The sequence below is a fragment of the Eptatretus burgeri genome, chromosome 3 (assembly GCF_056783735.1).
Source record: "Eptatretus burgeri isolate ZD-2024b chromosome 3, Ebu_testis_v1, whole genome shotgun sequence".
Taxonomy (NCBI): domain Eukaryota; kingdom Metazoa; phylum Chordata; class Myxini; order Myxiniformes; family Myxinidae; genus Eptatretus; species Eptatretus burgeri.
In genome coordinates, this window is record NC_140963.1 from 33,681,388 (window position 1) to 33,700,068 (window position 18,681).

The 18,681-nt window shown below is 41.4% G+C and overlaps 1 protein-coding gene across 5 annotated transcripts in view; it reads left to right on the forward strand.

Moving 5' to 3' along the window:
• The window catches only part of LOC147029652 (uncharacterized), a 443,651-nt gene that overhangs the window by 123,429 nt on the left and 301,541 nt on the right, over positions 1-18,681 (forward strand). For 4 of the 5 annotated variants that reach the window (XR_015056004.1, XR_015056003.1, XM_085872862.1 and 1 more), the window contains 2 exons: positions 12,056-12,134; positions 13,027-13,261. Coding sequence is in view for 3 of the 5 variants with exons in the window: in XM_085872862.1 (XP_085728988.1) it covers positions 12,056-12,134; positions 13,027-13,060 (113 nt within the window). In the remaining 2 variants the exon portion in view is untranslated. Of the gene's footprint in view, positions 1-12,055; positions 12,135-13,026; positions 13,262-18,681 lie in introns of those variants that run through there. The other variant, XM_085872860.1, reaches the window with a different exon arrangement.

Here is an 18,681-nt window from a genome sequence, read left to right on the forward strand (position 1 = left end):
TGGTGATCCAAATACAGCCTTCGGGAGTATGGAAGAAATTGTTATTATTTAACATGATCATTGTTATGGGATGATGCAGAACTACTGCGATTATCTTTGAGCGACATCATCGAGGTTCGATTCCCGATCCAACTACAAACAGGTGGATTGATATTTCACAGGCAGCACAAAGCGTACCATACCTCGGAACATCAAGCTGAGTGTCCTGTCTGCCCGCATTAGCTGGTGGACGTTAAGGAACCGACGGTGTACTTTGTGATGTGCAGGTGAGTTATCACCGGTGCCCTGAAGAAATCTCAAATGCCTGACGCATCCAGTCGAACGTCAGGCCTGACCAGCCGGTTCATGAAAGACTTGAGCCAAAAACTTTCCCCAGGCTACACCAAAAAAAAGGGTGAGAATAATTGTGGCCAGTCAAGAGGTTGTAATAAAGAGTACGCACCGGCTAATGTGTAGAGCCAATCGGTCGGGTGTACAGTGCCTTTAGAAAGTGTTCACACCCCTCAACTTTTGTCACATTTTGTTGTTACAGCCTGAATTTAAAATGGATTAAATTAAAAATTTTGGTCATTGATCCACACAAAGTAACCCATAATGATAGAATGAAAACATGTTTTTAGAAATTTTTACAAATCAATTAAAAATGAAAATCTGAAATGTCTTGCATCATCAAGTATTCAACCCCCAAAGTCAATATTTTGTCAAAGCGCCTTTGGCAGTGATTACAGCTTTGAGTCTTCTTGGGGAAGTCTGTCTCAGCTTTGCACATCTGGATTTGGGGAGTTTCTCCCATTCTTCCTTACAGATTTGCTCAAGCTCTGTCAAGTTGGATGGAGAGTGTCGGTGAACAGCAATCTTGAAGTCTTTCCACAGATTCTCAATGGTATTCAAGTCTGGGCTTTGGCTGGAGCCATTCAAGGACTTTGACGTTCTTGTTCCAAAGCCATTCCAGTGTTGCTTTGGCTGTATGCTTGAGGTCATTGTTCCTGATGGAACGTAAATCTTTGCCACAATGTCCTTTGCACTCTGAAGCATGTTCTCCTCAAGGTTTTGCCTGTATTTGGCTCCCTCTATCCTTGCAAGTCTCCAGGTCACTGCCGCTAAAAAGCATCCCCATAGCATGATGCTGCCGCCAAATGCTTCATGGTGGGGCTGGTGTTAGATGGATGATGAGCTGTGCTCGGTTTTCGCCAGATGTACCACTTTGCATTCAGGTCAAAGAATTCAATTTTCATCTTATCAGACCACAGAATCTTTTTCCTCATGCTATGAGTCTTTCGCGTCCCTTTTTGCAAACTCCAGGCATACTTTCATGTGCCTTTTTCTCAGGAGTGGCTTCCGTCTGGCCACTCTCCCATAAAGCCGAGATTTGTGAAGTGCTGCAGAGAGTGTTGTCCTTCGGGCAGGTTCTTCCATCTCAGCAAAGGAACTCTGTAATTCTGTCAGAGTGGTCATTGCGTTCTTGGTCACCTCCCTGACCAATAAAGGTCCTTCTTGCCCGGTTGCTCTGTTTGGTCGGACAGCCAGCTTTAGGAACAGTCTGGGTAGTTCCATTTTTTTTTTTTTATTCTCCTAATGATGGAGCTCACTGTGCTCTTGAGAACTTTCAACACTTTAGATTTAGAAATTGTTTTATACCCTTCCCCAGATCTATGCCTCCTCACAATGCTATCTGGGAGTTCTAAGGACAGTTCCTTGGACTTCATGGTCAAGTTTCTGCTCTGACATGCAGTGTCAACCATGGGACCTCATATAGAAAGGTGTGTTTCTTTCTAAGTAATGTCTAATAAATTTAATTGACCACAGGTGCACTCCAATCAAATTGTAGAGACAATCACATAAAGGATGATGAAAGGAAATTGAATGCACCTGTGAACATAATTTGGAGTGTCAGAGCAAAATGGGTTGAATATTTATTGACGCAAGACATTTCAGCTTTTCATTTTCAAATAAATTTGTAAACGCTTCGAAAAACATGTTTTCACTTTGTCATTATGGGGTATTTTGTGTGGATCGGTGACAAAAAAATGTAACTTAAATTCATTTTAAATTCAGACCGTTGTACAACAAAATGTGACAAAAATCAGAGTGTGAAGACTTTCTGAAGGCACTGTAATGTCCCAGTTAACTCTATGTGTGGACGACACTGGACCAATGGAGAAAAAGATGCTCCAAACTGGGTACATATATAATACAAGCAGTTTATTATTAATGAGGCGAATAAATTTATGTGTACAATAGGCAGGGAATTTATTACAGAACATATGTACAGCAGAGGAAAGCAAGGATTGGTGAGGTGCAGCAAAATAATTAATACAGTTATATACGAAAGAGACATAGGGCAAAGCTGAATCGTTCTAATACTTACACAATCTTATTTATACGAACATGACAGGTGCCATCAGAAACACTCTGGAGGAAGGTTAGAAAGTACAGAGAGATGAGACAAGTACAAGGTGGTTTTGGTTAAGGTGTTTTTAATGGCAGCATAGCGATGAGTTGTGGCGTGGTGGTTGAGGCGTTGCGGTTGTTCGTTGTGGTTGAGGTGGCATTGGCAAATGTAAACAAGCTTGGATTATGGTTCAAAGGTGTGCTGATTATAATAAAGGCATTGTGAGTTTGGATGAATGTTGTTTCGATTGGGTTCGAGTACGGTGAAGGTTGAAGTGAAGTATCCGTTGAGTAACGGCATGCATATGCAAATGACTTGCACCTGTTGCTGTGAAGAAAGGTTTGTGTGTAAGTAAGCAAAGTAAGTAAAGAATGGGCAGAAAATCCTACCTAAAGCCCATGCAACGCACATTAACCCATAAATCCATTGCAACATAAGGGAATGGCTATCTAAAACGAATAATAATGAAATAACTATATCAAGAACCGCTACATGCTGTGTGCCATTGCCTTGGAGAGTGACAGTTTCTTAGAACTGTCACACTATTATTATATAACATCTATAATGCTACAGAGAACACAGCTATGAACTAAAACGGCACTGGTTGAACAGTTTACAGTTTTTATACCACTGATAGGCCGGGTCTGGATCCAGATCTGAACCAAAACCTAATCTGCTTGTTCTTGTCATTTAACCATCTCATCCACCTCGTTTGTCATAACTCGTCCACAAATTTTTGAAATATCATGCTATATATCGTTTCTGGCAACATCTCTCAACGTATTAAAAAAATATATTGGATCCGGATCAGATCTGGTTCTTCATCAGAATCTAAACAATTTCCTTGTCACACACCCAATCTGCTCACCAAGTTTCGTCCATAACTTTTTGATTTGTCCTGCTCACAGACAAACTGACAGACAGAGAGGGGAGAAAACGTAGCGTCTGTCTCCCTTCAGTGGTGGAGGTAACCAGCCTTGAAGCTGTCATGGTGGAGTTTTGTAAAACATTTGTTGTGATTCTCACATTCCTCTGATTTGGTAGAGTGGGCATCCAAATTCCCAAAAATGGTCAGGAGCTTTTCTATGACTGAGAAGGTACACTGGACAGATCGCTCCTCAATCGCAGAACGCTGCGTGGAATCGAACCTGGACGAGACAGCTAAAAGGTGAGTACGTTCCTCTGAAGTATCCTTCCAACCACGTTAGGCTTGTAAAAGCCATTTAAGAGGTTTAATGAGCATACAATAAAAAACGTTTTGTCAACAGTACAGCTTGAATTAAATAGCCCAAATTGCTGGGATACCCTACTATTGTGGCATTCAGCGGTCCCTGGTGGGAGCTATTTGCACATATGGGGACAGCAGACTTCTGCTGATAGGAACAGACGGCCACAGTTTAATACCTTTTCACATGACACTTGAGTGAGACAGTTTCCTGACAGCGTGGGGTAGTTTGAATGATGAACACACTAATTCCGATGGCAGTAAGCTAAAAAAATATTTTATTTTTTAAATGATTGACTCCGTTCCCTTGTAAATTTTTAGTATTCAAGTATATGTGATCATTTCATCAAAAGTGTGCCAACTAATGCTATCTTTAGCTTCATATTTGTATGGCTGGCTGGTTAGCTTAAAAGTATGCACACTCACCTTTTGTGCTGTCTCGCCTGGGTTTGAACCTCAAACCAGCTATAAACGGTCATCCTGGTGTTTCACATGCAAGGCTGTGCACTGTCCATCTGGACACACCAATGTGTGTGCCATCAAACGAATGTCGTTGGTGGACATTAAGGATCCCACTGTGTCTTTCGCAAAGAGTTGGCGAGTTATCCTCAACACAAATTCCAAATTCCTGCCTAAAACTGTGTGTAGTAAGAGGTCTCGTCTTCTTGGATATCCCTCGACACTGGGTTGCACTGTTTGCTATCTCAGGGTATGGTTGTTGTCTGGGCACTGGGCAGCAGCCCCACTACTATAAACACATTCAAATTCCCAGGTTGTCTGCATATCTCATGTGAACAGCTATCTTCAGCTAAGAAGGGCAACCACGATGACCTCGAATGTGCTAATATGAACAGTGGAACGAACCAGAGTGCAAATACGAGTTAAAAGGTTTAAAAAAAGAAAATCGTTTTATAGCTGATGTTTTCACTCATTTGATCTGCAAATTCGATGTCGTGATCAGTTTTATGTAGATAATTCATCAAACTCTCAAAAAAAATCGTTATATTTTTTTTGTCAACTTACAAATAATTATAAGAAATTCAAATTATGTTTTAACTCATTTTTTTTAACTCCCTTCCCAATCACTACAATGTGCATTTAATATGCAGTACAGGTTTCCCGATTCAAATGCTATTTCCCTGACAGTCTCCTCAAGCGTTAAGTTCTTTCTATAGGTCGGCTGTAGGATTTACCTTTTATAATTGCCCCCATTACAATTACTCCTTGTCTATAACCTCCCTGGTAGTCGCATGAAACTGCATAAGAAGTGTTAATCTCATAGTCGAGAAGGGAGGGATAAGGGCATCACAAGCTTGCATCTCAGAGTACAATACAAACTAACTTCAAGTTTTTATGACTGTTTCTCTTTATGGGATATAAAGTTGTAAAATGTTTCTACTGCACAGCTGGTGACATCAATTTTATTGGTGACATCAATTATGAGGTATTAGGATATATATATATATATATATATATATATATATATATATATATATATATATATATATATATATATATATATATATATATATATATATATATATATATGTTGTTACGGCTGTGGAAATTCGCAGAACACCATAAAGGTCCTGAGTTCAGTTAGATCGATAAGTGTGTTCAGTTAGATTTCCCCACCGTTGTTTAATGGGATTTATTCGTGTCACAGGGCTGTGATCTTTGAGATGGCCGTTTTTCTTTACTATCGTTATTTTGGACCAACCACCAACATCACTCTCATCAACCGCTTCACAACAACCACCAACCACAACCCCACCACCACCACTAACATCGCTCTCAAACAACCGCTTCAGACCCACCGTCCTCCCACCACCACCACAACCACATGTGCCTATCAACAAACCATGCCATCCTCATCACCTCAACCACAACGCCAACCACAATTACGCCAATCACCTAACCACCTTCCCCGCTACGCCAACTACCGATCACCTTCTCCATAAACCACACTACAACCCACTCCGCTTGTAAAACCGTCTCTACCAAGGAAAAGGAACAACAGTAACGCCATGAAAAAGAAGGTATTCCGATGGCGTGCGGATTTTCCCGGCTGTTTTTCCCGTGCGCCACAAGGGGGTATATCGTTCGTCAATGGTCGGTTCATAGGGGCGAGGCGTTGGAAATGGGTAACGCCTCCTTTCTGGAAGCTTCCCGCAGGAGCTGTAAGTGGGGCGGAGCGATAAACAGGGAGGAGCGAGGCGTTGGAACTGGGTAACGCCTCCTTTCTGGAAGCTTCCCGCAGGAGCTGGAAGTAGGGTGGAGCAATAAACAGGGAGGAGCGAGGCGTTGGAACTGGGTAACACCTCCTTTCTGGAAGCTTTCCACAGGAGCTGGAAGTGGGGCGGAGCGATAAACAGGGAGGAGCGAGGCGTTGGAACTGGGTAACGCCTCCTTTCTGGAAGCTTCCCGCAGGAGCTAGAAGGAGGGCGGGGCGATAAGCAAGGAGGAATAAAAGGGCGCACGGAGCGGCCGTGAGGAGAGAGTCGGCGGCTCGTGGTCTTCTGTTTGTCTTGGTCTTGGAAAAGCGGTCCGTGGAGCGACCCGTTCGTTGGAGCTTGCAGTCGGTGGAGAGTCCGGGCGTCGTGGAGGGGACGCGGACTGGAGGCGCCGCTCTGCCAGCTGTGTCGCACGAACCTGCGTGTTCGTGAAAGGAGAGCCGGAGAGAGCTCGCCGGCCACGCGGAAGGCCCAATCTCAGCCGCGGCTACACAAGCTGCCGTGGGGACAGACGTCGAGGCTCACACCACAAGGCGCCACGAGGGTGCAGGTAACCTGCAACGGTCTCGTGGGACTCGTTCGGTCTGCCAAGTCCCACGCCATAAAGGCCCACGGGCCCAGTCTGACTCCCCTGTCTGTGGGGGAAGTCTTTTCCTTGGGTTTTGCTTTAGAATGTATGTTGTGGCGCCGTGTCTTGTAAGTAAAAACTGTATAAGTAGCTGTACATAATTGCTTATAGTCGGTTGTAGTGTTTTTACCTTGCTCGTGTCTTGTCCCCTTCCCCCATTGACTGCATCATTGTTTGTATATGTGCATCTGTGTAGTAAATAAATGTGCTTGTGTGAATGTTAACCCGTTCGTCATGTCCTTTTCCCCCCATTGGAACGCCATATTGTATCTCGGGATAATAGTTGGTTTTTAAATAACCGATAAGTAGAATCGTGTCCGGTGAGGTTTGGCGATCATACCCGCTCGGTTATCCCAGAATGAAACGGACCGCTTAAGCGGTTCGTGTCCAAGCAGGCCTTCGCCGAGGTACGGTCCCTCGGTAGGTTACCCGCGCGGGTACTTAGGTATATCGATATTTGGCGATTGACCCTATTTTGTGCGGGTAGAATACGGACTGGGCCGTGGTGGGATTAAAAACCCACCCGTGACTGGTTTCTGGCGTTGTTCCAGAAAGTCACGACTGAATTGTCCGTCCAGTGGGCAAGCGGCTACTATTAATGAAAAGCGGTCGATCGCACGCCGGTGGGCGCGGATTCGTAACAATATATATATATATATATATATATATATATATATATATATATATATATATATATATATATATATATATATATATATATATATATATATATATATATATATATATATATATATGAAAGGGGTAGGTGGATTTATATGTTATGAGCTCTCGTCCTCCTTTCTTTGTTATGAAGTTTAACATTTTATAACTTTCCTTTGACCCTCTCACACTTCATCATAACCTTGAGTATCCTATTTTTGGTCTTGGACAGAAAGGAATTCCAAGGCATCATTGGCATGTTGGGGCACAACGTCTCAAACTTACTCTTTGCAGACAGGATGGCCAGATTTATTCCAGATTTTATTTGTTCCTGATCTGCTTACTGTCTCTGGTATCCAATCATTATCATATCTGCCAGGTACAACACAAGCATCAGCTAATGTATTCAATGTGAAAGTCTTAGTTGCCCATCCCTCTACATTAATTCATCCCCCCATATCTCTTCTGTTGAATGGGATTCAAATCTCCAGTCCAATTGACAAAGGCTCACAGCAGAAAAGTATATGATGTGATTGAAGAGGACAAGAGACAGGAAAACAACCATGGCATCTTTCTGCTAACATCACTTGTCTTATTCATTAGAACATTCACTTTTAGGAGCTTTCTCTATTTGCACCAATTCCCAATTTTTAAAACTTGTTTAATTCGAAATAATGAGCCTTGAGGCATGTGTCAAGTGCATTGAGTCTCAATGTCTTTCAGGTAATATTCATACAAGCTCTTCAATGAGAGCCACACTTTTGTAAAAAAAAAAAATAAAGAGACTTTTGCCCATCTTGGAAGCTTAGTAAGAACAATTCGTACAAAAGCAAAGTCTGCACAGGCTGTGTCAGTTTATTTTAAATCACCACATGGGATGAAGACCAAAGCATGGCACCACAGTGACTACAGATGGCAAAACCCTTACATGTTTCTTTTAGAAACACAACAATCATCAAAGATTTCTCACTGGCTCTGTCGAGATTTCTTGTGTAATGTCTGAATGGAATCTAACCTACACAAACTTCACCAACTTGTACAAGAACCTCCATTGGTCTAGCACAGTTCGCATGTAGTGTTAGCAGGAAATTTTACCCCATTGATTAACTCTACAAGTTAGCCGGTGTGTACTTGGCAGCACCCCTCAGCTGCACCTGATCAGGAAAGGTAATTGGTTGAATCACATGTATATGTGAAGGTTTGAAAACAGATTGCTGTATTCTTCATTCAGATGGAGCACAAGGCTGCGGGGTAGCATCAATGGCTAAGGGTGCAGCTGTGCTGCTGATGCAATGCCCTCCACAGGTTAGGGCAGGAATTTGTAATTTGCTCAGGGTGCCAGCAGGATGCCAGTTTAATATCCATCCGAGAGACGGCACACACATTGATGAATCACCCTGACTGAAACACCGGGATGACAGTTTATAGCTGGGTCGGGATTCGAATCCAGGCTAGACAGCTTAGAGTTGAGTGTGCCTACCTCTATACCATCCTATCAGCGAGAGTGTCAATGAGGATAAAAAAAATGAAGTCAAAGATGTGAAAAATGATCTTTTATAATGTGTAATTGCTGTTGTTTGTGTTCTCCTTCTGTGTACTCATATATTTTTTGATTGCTTTGAGAAGTATTACTATATTTCCTTTTGTGTGCTTATCCCGTGTCCTTGTAAAGCGTTGCTGCTGTTGTAGAATAATAAATGTTACTGTTGGAATCACTACATTAAAGTTCGACATCCAACTTCTTCTTTCTCAATTCCAGAAACACTGGCTTTTAAAAGAGGCAAGTTTGTGATGAAACAAACTAATGTTTCTTTCAAGTAAATTGATTATTACCTTTCCAACCAAGTAGATGTATTATTATCTTTCCAACGATACCATTTTTAGGTCATCTCTACCGAGATGACCTAATAAAGCCGGACCTAATGTCCGTCCGTACGTCCGTCAACAATTTTTCTTTCCAATCTTGATGAAACTTAAGATGTGGGTAGAGGTCGATGAGTGTTGCACAACGATATAACTCTTGTCCGAGTTCAAGGTCAGGGACGAGGTCACGTAAGTTATAAAAATCAGCATTTTCAAAACCTATCTCGTCTGCCATTCTACAAGATATTCGGCAACTGTTTATTGATTATGATAGTAAAAAATATTATCTTGTATCTAACCGGACAGATTTTTATATTTCCTTCCCGTTTGATCGTCACGTGATCTGGAAGATGGCCAAAAATGCCGATGCGATTCGCAAAGAAGGAAGGCAGGAGAAATGAAATATAAAACACATTTTTAGCCTTTTATATTTATACATTTTCCGCCGAAGGTGCAAAAGTTTCAAAACCCGAAATGTAAACGTCGGCATTTATTTTCAAAATATAATTTCATGCGCGTGCGCCAAAATGCCGAGTCATCTTTCACCAAACTGCATAGTAGAACTGCGCAGTAGTCCGGTCGTGGCGTCTGAGCAGTGGCCAGCGTGGTTCAGATTGACTGTGGTTTCTGGGGCGAAGGTGATTGTTAAGAAGTATGTCGGCGGTATAAATTTGAGTGACTGTATTGGTGATTTAATCACGCAATATCTTGACAACGAATATTCTGGCCAAACGATTGCATCAATTCAGTGCATCAGCAGGGATAATTCGCAGGCTCCTCTCGATCGTGCCGATATCTAACATAATCACCGGCAGACATAGGGCTGCAGGCTGTGGGGCGAGGCCACGGATCCCGGATGAGGGGATAAGTGATAAATTATGCCACATGCTTCGGGCTTTCTGATTAATATATCAATGAGTACATTCCATAATTAATGAATCTGGCCTACAAAATGTTTTTTCATACCTGACATGTTACTTTGTGCAGTGTCACGAAACTTCTGTGGAATTAATAATTAATGAATTTGCTCGCTCTAACAATTTTTCAAACCTCAATATCTCTATAAATACTTGACCAATTTTCATTCTGAAAGTTGCATTATAATCAGTGAAGAATAATCTACAGGATTATCATAATCTCCGAGAGCTAAGCCTATTTTTTCGTTTTTTTTTCTACAACCGGAAGTGAAATGTCCCCAGAGAGTGGACAGACCGGAAAACCACGTATTGCACTTACTGGTGATTCTGATGTGTTAATCCGGGTACTAAATGAACAATACATATTTATTAATTATGTCATTAGTAGTATTATCCTAGTGTATCTCTGTGAACTATTTCAATCCAAACGGTTAGTTTGGACTGTTTCGCGGTTACCTGAATTGAACATTGAGAACTTGTGGTATTATAGAGATGACCGTCACCCCCACACGGGGGTAATTTTTATTATTGTACAACAGCAGAAACTCTTTAGAACAAAGCGTTATGGACAGAGAAACTGGGCAACTGCTTCCTGTTCATTTGTAGAGTATAGTGGGAATAATTACACAAATAAATATTATACATAATGGTCTTCTTCCAGAGTTTAAATTTTTATTCTGATAGTTAAATTTAAATATTACTCATGAATTCAATCAATCCCATATTTTTGTGGAAGTGGAACAGCAGATCATTTTTAGAGGAATGTGAGAGTCTTACGGGAACTTATACATGCATCGCATGGACCACAGGGATATTATACAACAGGGTGTTTTCACTTGAATTGCAAAAGCATGAAGAGAAAACAAACCAGACTTGGTGGCATAATGGTTGGAGCCTCCGTTCAGAGTTTTTGAGGATGGTGGTTCGATTCGGACCTGAGGCGAGACATAATCTATATATTATTAAAACTCTCATCTTGTAGGTATGTATGTATTTATGTATGTATGTATGTTCCTGAAATACAGCCAAAACGATACACGATATCACAAAAATTTTCGGCCCACCTTACCATTCTCCTGCGGTGTGCAATATCAAGTTTTGTTAAAATCGGGCAACGAAAAAATGATTAAACAAGCAGTCATAGACTGGTACTTACGAAATCGTCAACTTGACCTCTGACCTTGTCTAATAAAAGATGTCTCTCGAGAAGGTAGCGACGCAAACCAGAAGTTTCTACGATGATTCTGCACCAAACCATCAAAAATCGAATGTTTGACCTCACTGTGACCTTGACCTTTGAACGATTTTGACCAAAATCTAATCAGCACTAGCCATCACCCTCCTGAATGACGTGGTGTAATTTGACATTGGTAGCTTCTTCCGTTCTCGACTTATCTTGCCTACAAACAAACACACAAACATACACACTCACACAAACAAACAAACACACAAACAGATGACAGAAGTCATCAATATACTTACAAAATCTTTAGATCTTTAGATTTAGATTTTGTAAGTAAAAATGAATTCCCAATTCAGTCAAGTACTCTTCGGGAGAATTTGATCAATGCAAACAACCTCAGCGGTATAGTTCACTGGAGCTATCTTTTTTCCCCTTCAAATGATTTATTTTAAAATCTCAAACATTTAGTAGAGACAAATAACGATTTCTTTTTAAGCATAAAATATCTATCCCATCACCATTTTGATCTAAAACTTATGTGTTCATTCATAAATAAAATTGTGTTTAGAAGATTACGCATAATAATTTATTTGACTTTCTTTTCTCCGTTTTTTTTTTCACATCGACGCACAATATCAAAGTTTCGTTCAAATCGGGCAACTAAAAAAATTATTAAAAAATCAATTCCCGATTCAGTCAAGTACTCTTCGGGAGTATTTGATCAATGCAAACAACCTCAGCGGTATAGTTCGCTGGAGCTATCTTTTCTTATTTTTTTTGAAATGATTTTTTTATCAACCGCTGTCACAACGGGAACCCAACGTGTTCACGGGTCATCTAGTAAATGTGCTACTTCCTCGCCTGATGCTCAGCATTTAGAGGATAGAGTAAAAATTTACCCCTTGGGTTGGCATCCTATTGATATGGGAGATATATTCTTAATTGTCCTACAGATTGCAGAAAAGAGCGACATCACAAAGATAGCATCGCTGATACCCAGTGTCTCCCAAAAAGTCTCTCACTTCCCTTAAGGTAAGCCTCTGTGTTTGTCTGAAGTAAAGTCCAGTGTTGGCTCATGTATTGGTTTGCACTAGAAACACACTCCTTTTAGGAGCAGCCTTGGGGATGGGGGGGGGGTGAAGATATATGTTGTGCCATGGTTAAAAATACCCCCCCCCCCCCCGTCTGCAGCAGGGATAGTTTTGTTTACAAACCTAAATGGAGAGGGGACATCATCCACCCAAAGGATGACTTCTGCAGTGTTTCCTGCCAACATTGCACGAGAACAGCAGTTTTTAGTTTTGTCAAGTCCCGTTGGGGATCGAACCCAAATTAGACGGCTCAGCAACGAGCATGCTCCCAATGAGCTCTCTTTCGACCCTTGAAACGTAATTGCATGCCAAAATTATAAAATTTCAAACACCTCTCTCTCTCTCTCTCTCTCTCTCTCTCTCTCTCTCTCTCTCTCTCTCTCTCTCTCTTTCTCTCTTTCTCTCTTTCTCTCTCTCTCTCTTTCTCTCTTTCTCTCTTTCTCTCTTTCTCTCTTTCTCTCTTTCTCTCTTTCTCTCTTTCTCTCTTTCTCTCTTTCTCTCTTTCTCTCTTTCTCTCTTTCTCTCTTTCTCTCTTTCTCTCTTTCTCTCTTTCTCTCTTTCTCCTTATATGTCCCCAATGCCCCAATCCTCTCTTTATCCATGTCCTCCCTCTTCGCTTCCTTTTCACAATCCTCAATCCCCCTCCCATTCTGCACCTGTATTATGTATATTCCTTCTTAGAAAGCTTTTATTATTATTTTCCAACAGCAATATTGTATACTATATGTAATATATATATATATATATATATATATATATATATATATATATATATATATATATATATATATATTTGAACAACCACCCTTGTTCTCTATCCTATTCTATGTTAGATTCCAGACCAGTACATCACACAAAACCCTCTGAGGCCAAGAACCTGGGAAAATGACGTGCTGCAAAAAGAAAGTTAATATACACAATCTTGCTGGGATATCGTTTTACTTCCTTCCACAACTAAACAACTTTGAAGAACAAACGAAAGAACTTTTGTTTTAAAACTTTTTTTTTTAGTACTCAGCAGAGCATTTCTTTGGAATTGTTATTCTGCAATAAAACTTCTGTCTCATGCTTTGCTTTTGAGTAGAACTTGATAAAAACAGGTGCTTTGAATAATTCCAATATCGATGCCAGATTTTGAAAACCATGACTTTAAAGCATATGTTACACAAGTGTTATGACCGAAGGTATATCTGCCATCCATTGATTGACGACAGCATTTGTTTGCCAAAATATCTCGCATACCGCAGTCAAACTTGCAGGGTTTATTGTCAGTTTTCTGGCCTTACAGGGATATTGAAGAGACTAGGGAATTAATTTATTCATTATAATTCACGATGCGCCTGCAAAAACGAAAATGTTCCAAAACAGTACAACCCTAATTTATTCATTCAAGTTGATTTTGTACCTTCAATGTGGCATATGTTCAAGTTAGCCATCCGTGCCCATTCCTCGGTTGTCCGTACCGCCTGTGGTTTTAAATCAACATTCCTGCCACTTTCAATCGAACATCAGGCCTTGTCAGCTATCTCGTGAAAGACTTGTGACAAAACGTTCCCCAGCAAATCCCACAAGAAGGTGGAAATAATTTTCGCCATTAAAGTGGCAGTAGTAGTAGTAGTAGTGGTGGTAGTAGTAGTAGTAGTAGTAGTAGTAGTAGTAGTAGTAGTAGTAGTAGTAGTAGTAGTAGTAGTAGTAGTAGTAGTAGTAGTAGTAGTAGTAGTAGTAGTAGTAGTAGTAGTAGTAGTTTTTAGAATAACTACACCAGAAATCATCATGCAACAAATATGCAGGTGCATCGTGAATCTCCTCATACTTCAAACCTATCGCTTGTCGAGCAAACAGGTGGTACATTTGCGACTAATAATAAAATGAGATATTAGGCACATTTTGAAGAGATTGGACAATATTTAAAAGGGACAATAATTCAAAAGGTAATGATAATAATGTGAAGAAAATAAATTCTAAAGTCAAGGCACCTCTGCACAGACTTAAATGCAAACAAGGGGAAACAAAATAAAATAAAATTCTTCCTTTATTCTGGCACTTCGCTTGTCCAGAGATGGTCTTTACGGAACTTGGAATCGAGGCGTTTTGTCCTGCATGTGTGGACGCACGTAAAATGGTGCCGAGCCGTTCTCTCGCAGCGGGAACATTTGTCAGGCAATTTATGAGCGGTATTCAACACCAAGGCTCAGAGACCCCATGCAGTTTATTTTGTACGAGCGAATATGCCGACCGTTCCTCTCTTGCACCCGGTCTATTCACAACGATCGCCCACACGATGAAACGATTGCTGAGACACCATGATCAGGCCACGAGGCACGCTTTTCTTCCCTCCTCAGAAACGTACACACTTCATGGCTCAGCCGAACAGTCAATGGCTCGCGTCTTGCTCCGTATGCGAGCCAGTTCACCTCAGCATGAATACGAGAATCATGCCATCTTCTTCATGCGTCGAAAGAAAGCCAGCCATAAAGCCCTGTTCTTACAGGCCATCTAGCTACGTTCTCTCTTGACCGTGTGCATCCCTCACACCTCACTCATGCCTTCCTCCTGATCTCTCTCGACGTCACACCAAACTACCGTCCCACCTCCGGGACATGGCTTGCTCGCAAGGAGCCCTGGAAAGGCGGGGCCTCCGCCCGCTCAGAATGGTTGGCCAGCTTTTGTGATAGTTGTTGTAAAAGCGCAACTCCATCATTGCTGCTTTGTAATACAAAAACATAGGGAAAATTCACAAGGGGGCAATTATATACTGGGGAAACATGTCCTTAATCCCTATCTAATTAACACCACCCCCCCCCCCACCTGGTGAGATGTAACACTAAAACTCACAGTTTACCTACTTAATTACATCAAGATGTCTTCTACACATCCAAGCAACTCTATTCTATCCGAACTTCCCTCTGAAATTCCTCCATCTACCCCCACAACCGTAACAGTATTATCGACAGAATGTCTCCTGGAGTTGTGAACAACCTCAGGAGACATGCTGTACATAACATAATTAATTACAACACAATCTACACAGCATAACCTTCTCTAACTGTCACATGACCCCTGAAGAAGATTGGTATAATCTGATTTTAATGACATACCACGCATGTGACTCAAAAAATAAAATGGGGCACATGACATGTGTGGGATGGTACACACTGTGGCCACTTTTGTCCCACATCATACAAAAAAAGTGTTTCATACAACAACAAATTGGGCAAAATTTGTATCGTCCAGCAATGCACATCATTAGGTTTGCTCGTGATCAACTTTGGTGTCGTTAGGTCTACATTGTCCAAAGATGAAAATCACTTTTCTACATAGCAGGTACACCTCAAAACAGTTGAAGACAGATATTCGCAAAGAAACAATGCTGCAGGAGAGCAGGTGTGGAAAAAGACATTAAGACCTGAGGCAGAAGCATCACTGGAACTAATGAAGGCTGAGCAAATCTGATTCCATTGCCAAAGACTTCTCACTCTGCCAAAAAGAATTTGGCACCTGGCTCAAACTTAAATGTACACCTGAGACTGTGACATCTTATACAGACATCAAACACTGAAAGCAATCGGTTGGTGTTACTAAGTACTGCGCTTCGATCAGTCAAAAATGCATCGTGTCAAACTTTCCAATGTTTGTTGGTTGCTCTATTTCTTTTGGTTATTCCATACTCGCTGGTTATTCTGAGACCCTTGCCTCTCTTTCCACGCTCTCTTGCTCTTTGAGTGCCTTGAGATTTGCCACCCTTGTTGGCGATGCATGCTGCCGGAGATGCCGGCAAGCTAGGAGAATGAGGCCTGCACCCCATTAACCGCTCATCTGTCCCCTCCTGCCACTCCACATATGCTACTGTTCGCCAGTGCCAAGCACCTCGCTGTGCTCCTTACTTCCTTGTACACAACACACTTTGCTACCAACGCACTCTTCGCTCTCCATTGGCGCACGTGCTGCCCCGTGCCATTTGGTCGCTCTGTAGGGCTCTGATGACTGCACTAACTGCTTAATGTGGCTGTTATTAGCGGTGCTGAGAAAGCAATTACGGGCCAGCATCCTCTAAATTAGCGCGGGCAGCTTCTCACGCAGCACTGGACTCGACCCGCTCAGCATGAAGCAGAGATGTGCATTGTCCAGATGTGCATTGCTTGGTCTCCAGGTTAAAATGCAGGCTTTTATCAGAAAGTGAGAAATATATGTTGCTTTACAAAAATTAAAGAGGTGGTTTGCCATTGCCTTCCCAGCAGAAATAATAAGTTTTAGAACATCGTGTTGATAACTGTCACCAGTTGACATTATTGGAAAAAAAAACTTTTTTTGATGTGATTACATTGATTTTTAGGTAAAAACAAATAACTGAACATGGTTATTAAATCAAAAATTTTTTGGAGGTGTTACAGTTAAAAAAGTAAACCCATCAGGTCCCGATCCTAAAAATTCCACATAAACTGCCATGGCATAATCAAGAGGAAGATTGTCAGCATGCAATAGATAATGGCTGCACCACTCAATTCAGACTCATCAGAAAGTGAATTTGACAAATAATTTTCTGAACAAGAATCCCCAGATTACGGCGATAGTCAAAATCATTGTGTAGAAGGTGATATCAGACCACACATGTATGAACCCGAGGTCGAGATGATGTCATGGGAGGGGTAAGGCCAATCGAACGTTTATAAAAAAAAAATTGGGGGGCGGGGTGCAAATGAGCATAAAAGGGCACCAAATAATATTAAAATATTACTTCCAAGATATTTATTCAAGAAAATAACAACGATTAGGTGTTAAGTGAAGCTGTATCAATTCATTAAAACAAACATGCATGATATTCTGATTATGTGGACACCTTTGTGTACATATATGTTGTTGTTCGTCTTTCGGCTGCTCCCATTAGGGGTCGCCACAGCGGATCATCCGTTATGATCCGCATACTGATTTGGCACACGTTTTACGCCGGATGCCCTTCCTGACGCAACCCTGGTCGCCTCTCACGACACAGGGATAAGGATTGGGTTTCGCCATGATTCCGGGCTGTCTACACCCTCTCATAGCACGGCCTAGTGCAGAGCCCCCGTCCTCAAGCGATCCTCCAACCCAAGCCTCCGAGTAGCCGCATTACAGGTGCACGCCACTACACCCGGTCTTTGTGTATATATATATATATATATATATATATATATATATATATATATATATATATATATATATATATATATATATATATATATATATATATATATATATATATATATATATATATATATATATATATATATATATATATGAGCCTGGTGTTGGCGCAGTGGTTAGGGCAGCGGCTTGGGATCCAAAAGGTCCCGAGTTCAAGCCCCGTTGGGCCACTGAATTAATACACCAGGGGGTTGACTCAGCCTGTCATCCTTCCGAGGTCGGCGAAATGAGTACCAGTATACTGGGCCGGTGTATACCCTGGTTAAAATTGGTGTACCATATCCCTGTGTTGTAAGAGGCGACCAGGGTTGCGTCAGGAAGGGCATCCGGCGTAAAACATGTGCCAAATCACGATGCGGATCATATGGATGATCCGCTGTGGCGACCCCTAACGGGAGCAGCCGAAAGAAGAAGAAGAAGATATATATATATATATATATATATATATATATATATATATATATATATATATATATATATACATATACAGTGGAAAATCGAAATAACGCTAAGCGTTGTAGCGCTTGTACTGATATAACGCTCATACACCTTGGACCCCCAAAAATACTACTATTTCATGTTTAAAGGCAAAAAAGTGAGAAAACAGAGACAAAGTTTGTCCAAAATAGTGCTAAGTGGCGAAAAAAATTCAAGCTGTCATCGCCCTGTGTTGAGTTGACATGTGGTGTGAAAATACTCACGAGCTGTCATCTTCTCGCACCTTTCCCGTATAAATGGCGAAGCTGAGATGAACAAAATCAATTCAATTCAAATCAGCATAGCATCCATATCTCCTGTAACTCACGTTCATGTTCCCTTCGAACACCATACAACACAGTACACAACGTAAGTACAGTACTGTACTGTACAAGATTAACTCATGTTCGTGTGCCCTACCGCCCACATCCTTTCGGAAGAGTTGTCAACAACTTAAATCTAAGCTCCCGTTACATCTCCTGTACCAGTTCTTCGACATCTTCATCACCTACCAGCCAAGAAATCTTCAAATTTGTTAGTTTTGTTTGCTCTGTTCAATTCAGCGCCGCCTTGCCGAAGCGGAAGTGTTATTCCATAGAGGAGAAGCTACACATTATTAAACGGATACGGAATGGTGAAACTCAAGCGACCATCAACAAGGATACAGGCATCGCCGGTTCAACTCTAAGATGGTTGAAGGATGAAGAGAACATCAAGAGCTTCATCGTCACTGTCAACTCCAATGAAGGGATGAAGAGGAAGAGGGTCAAGCTTGGGAGGAATCAGGTGTTGGACCAGGAACTATTCAATTCGTTCTGCAAGTCTAGAGA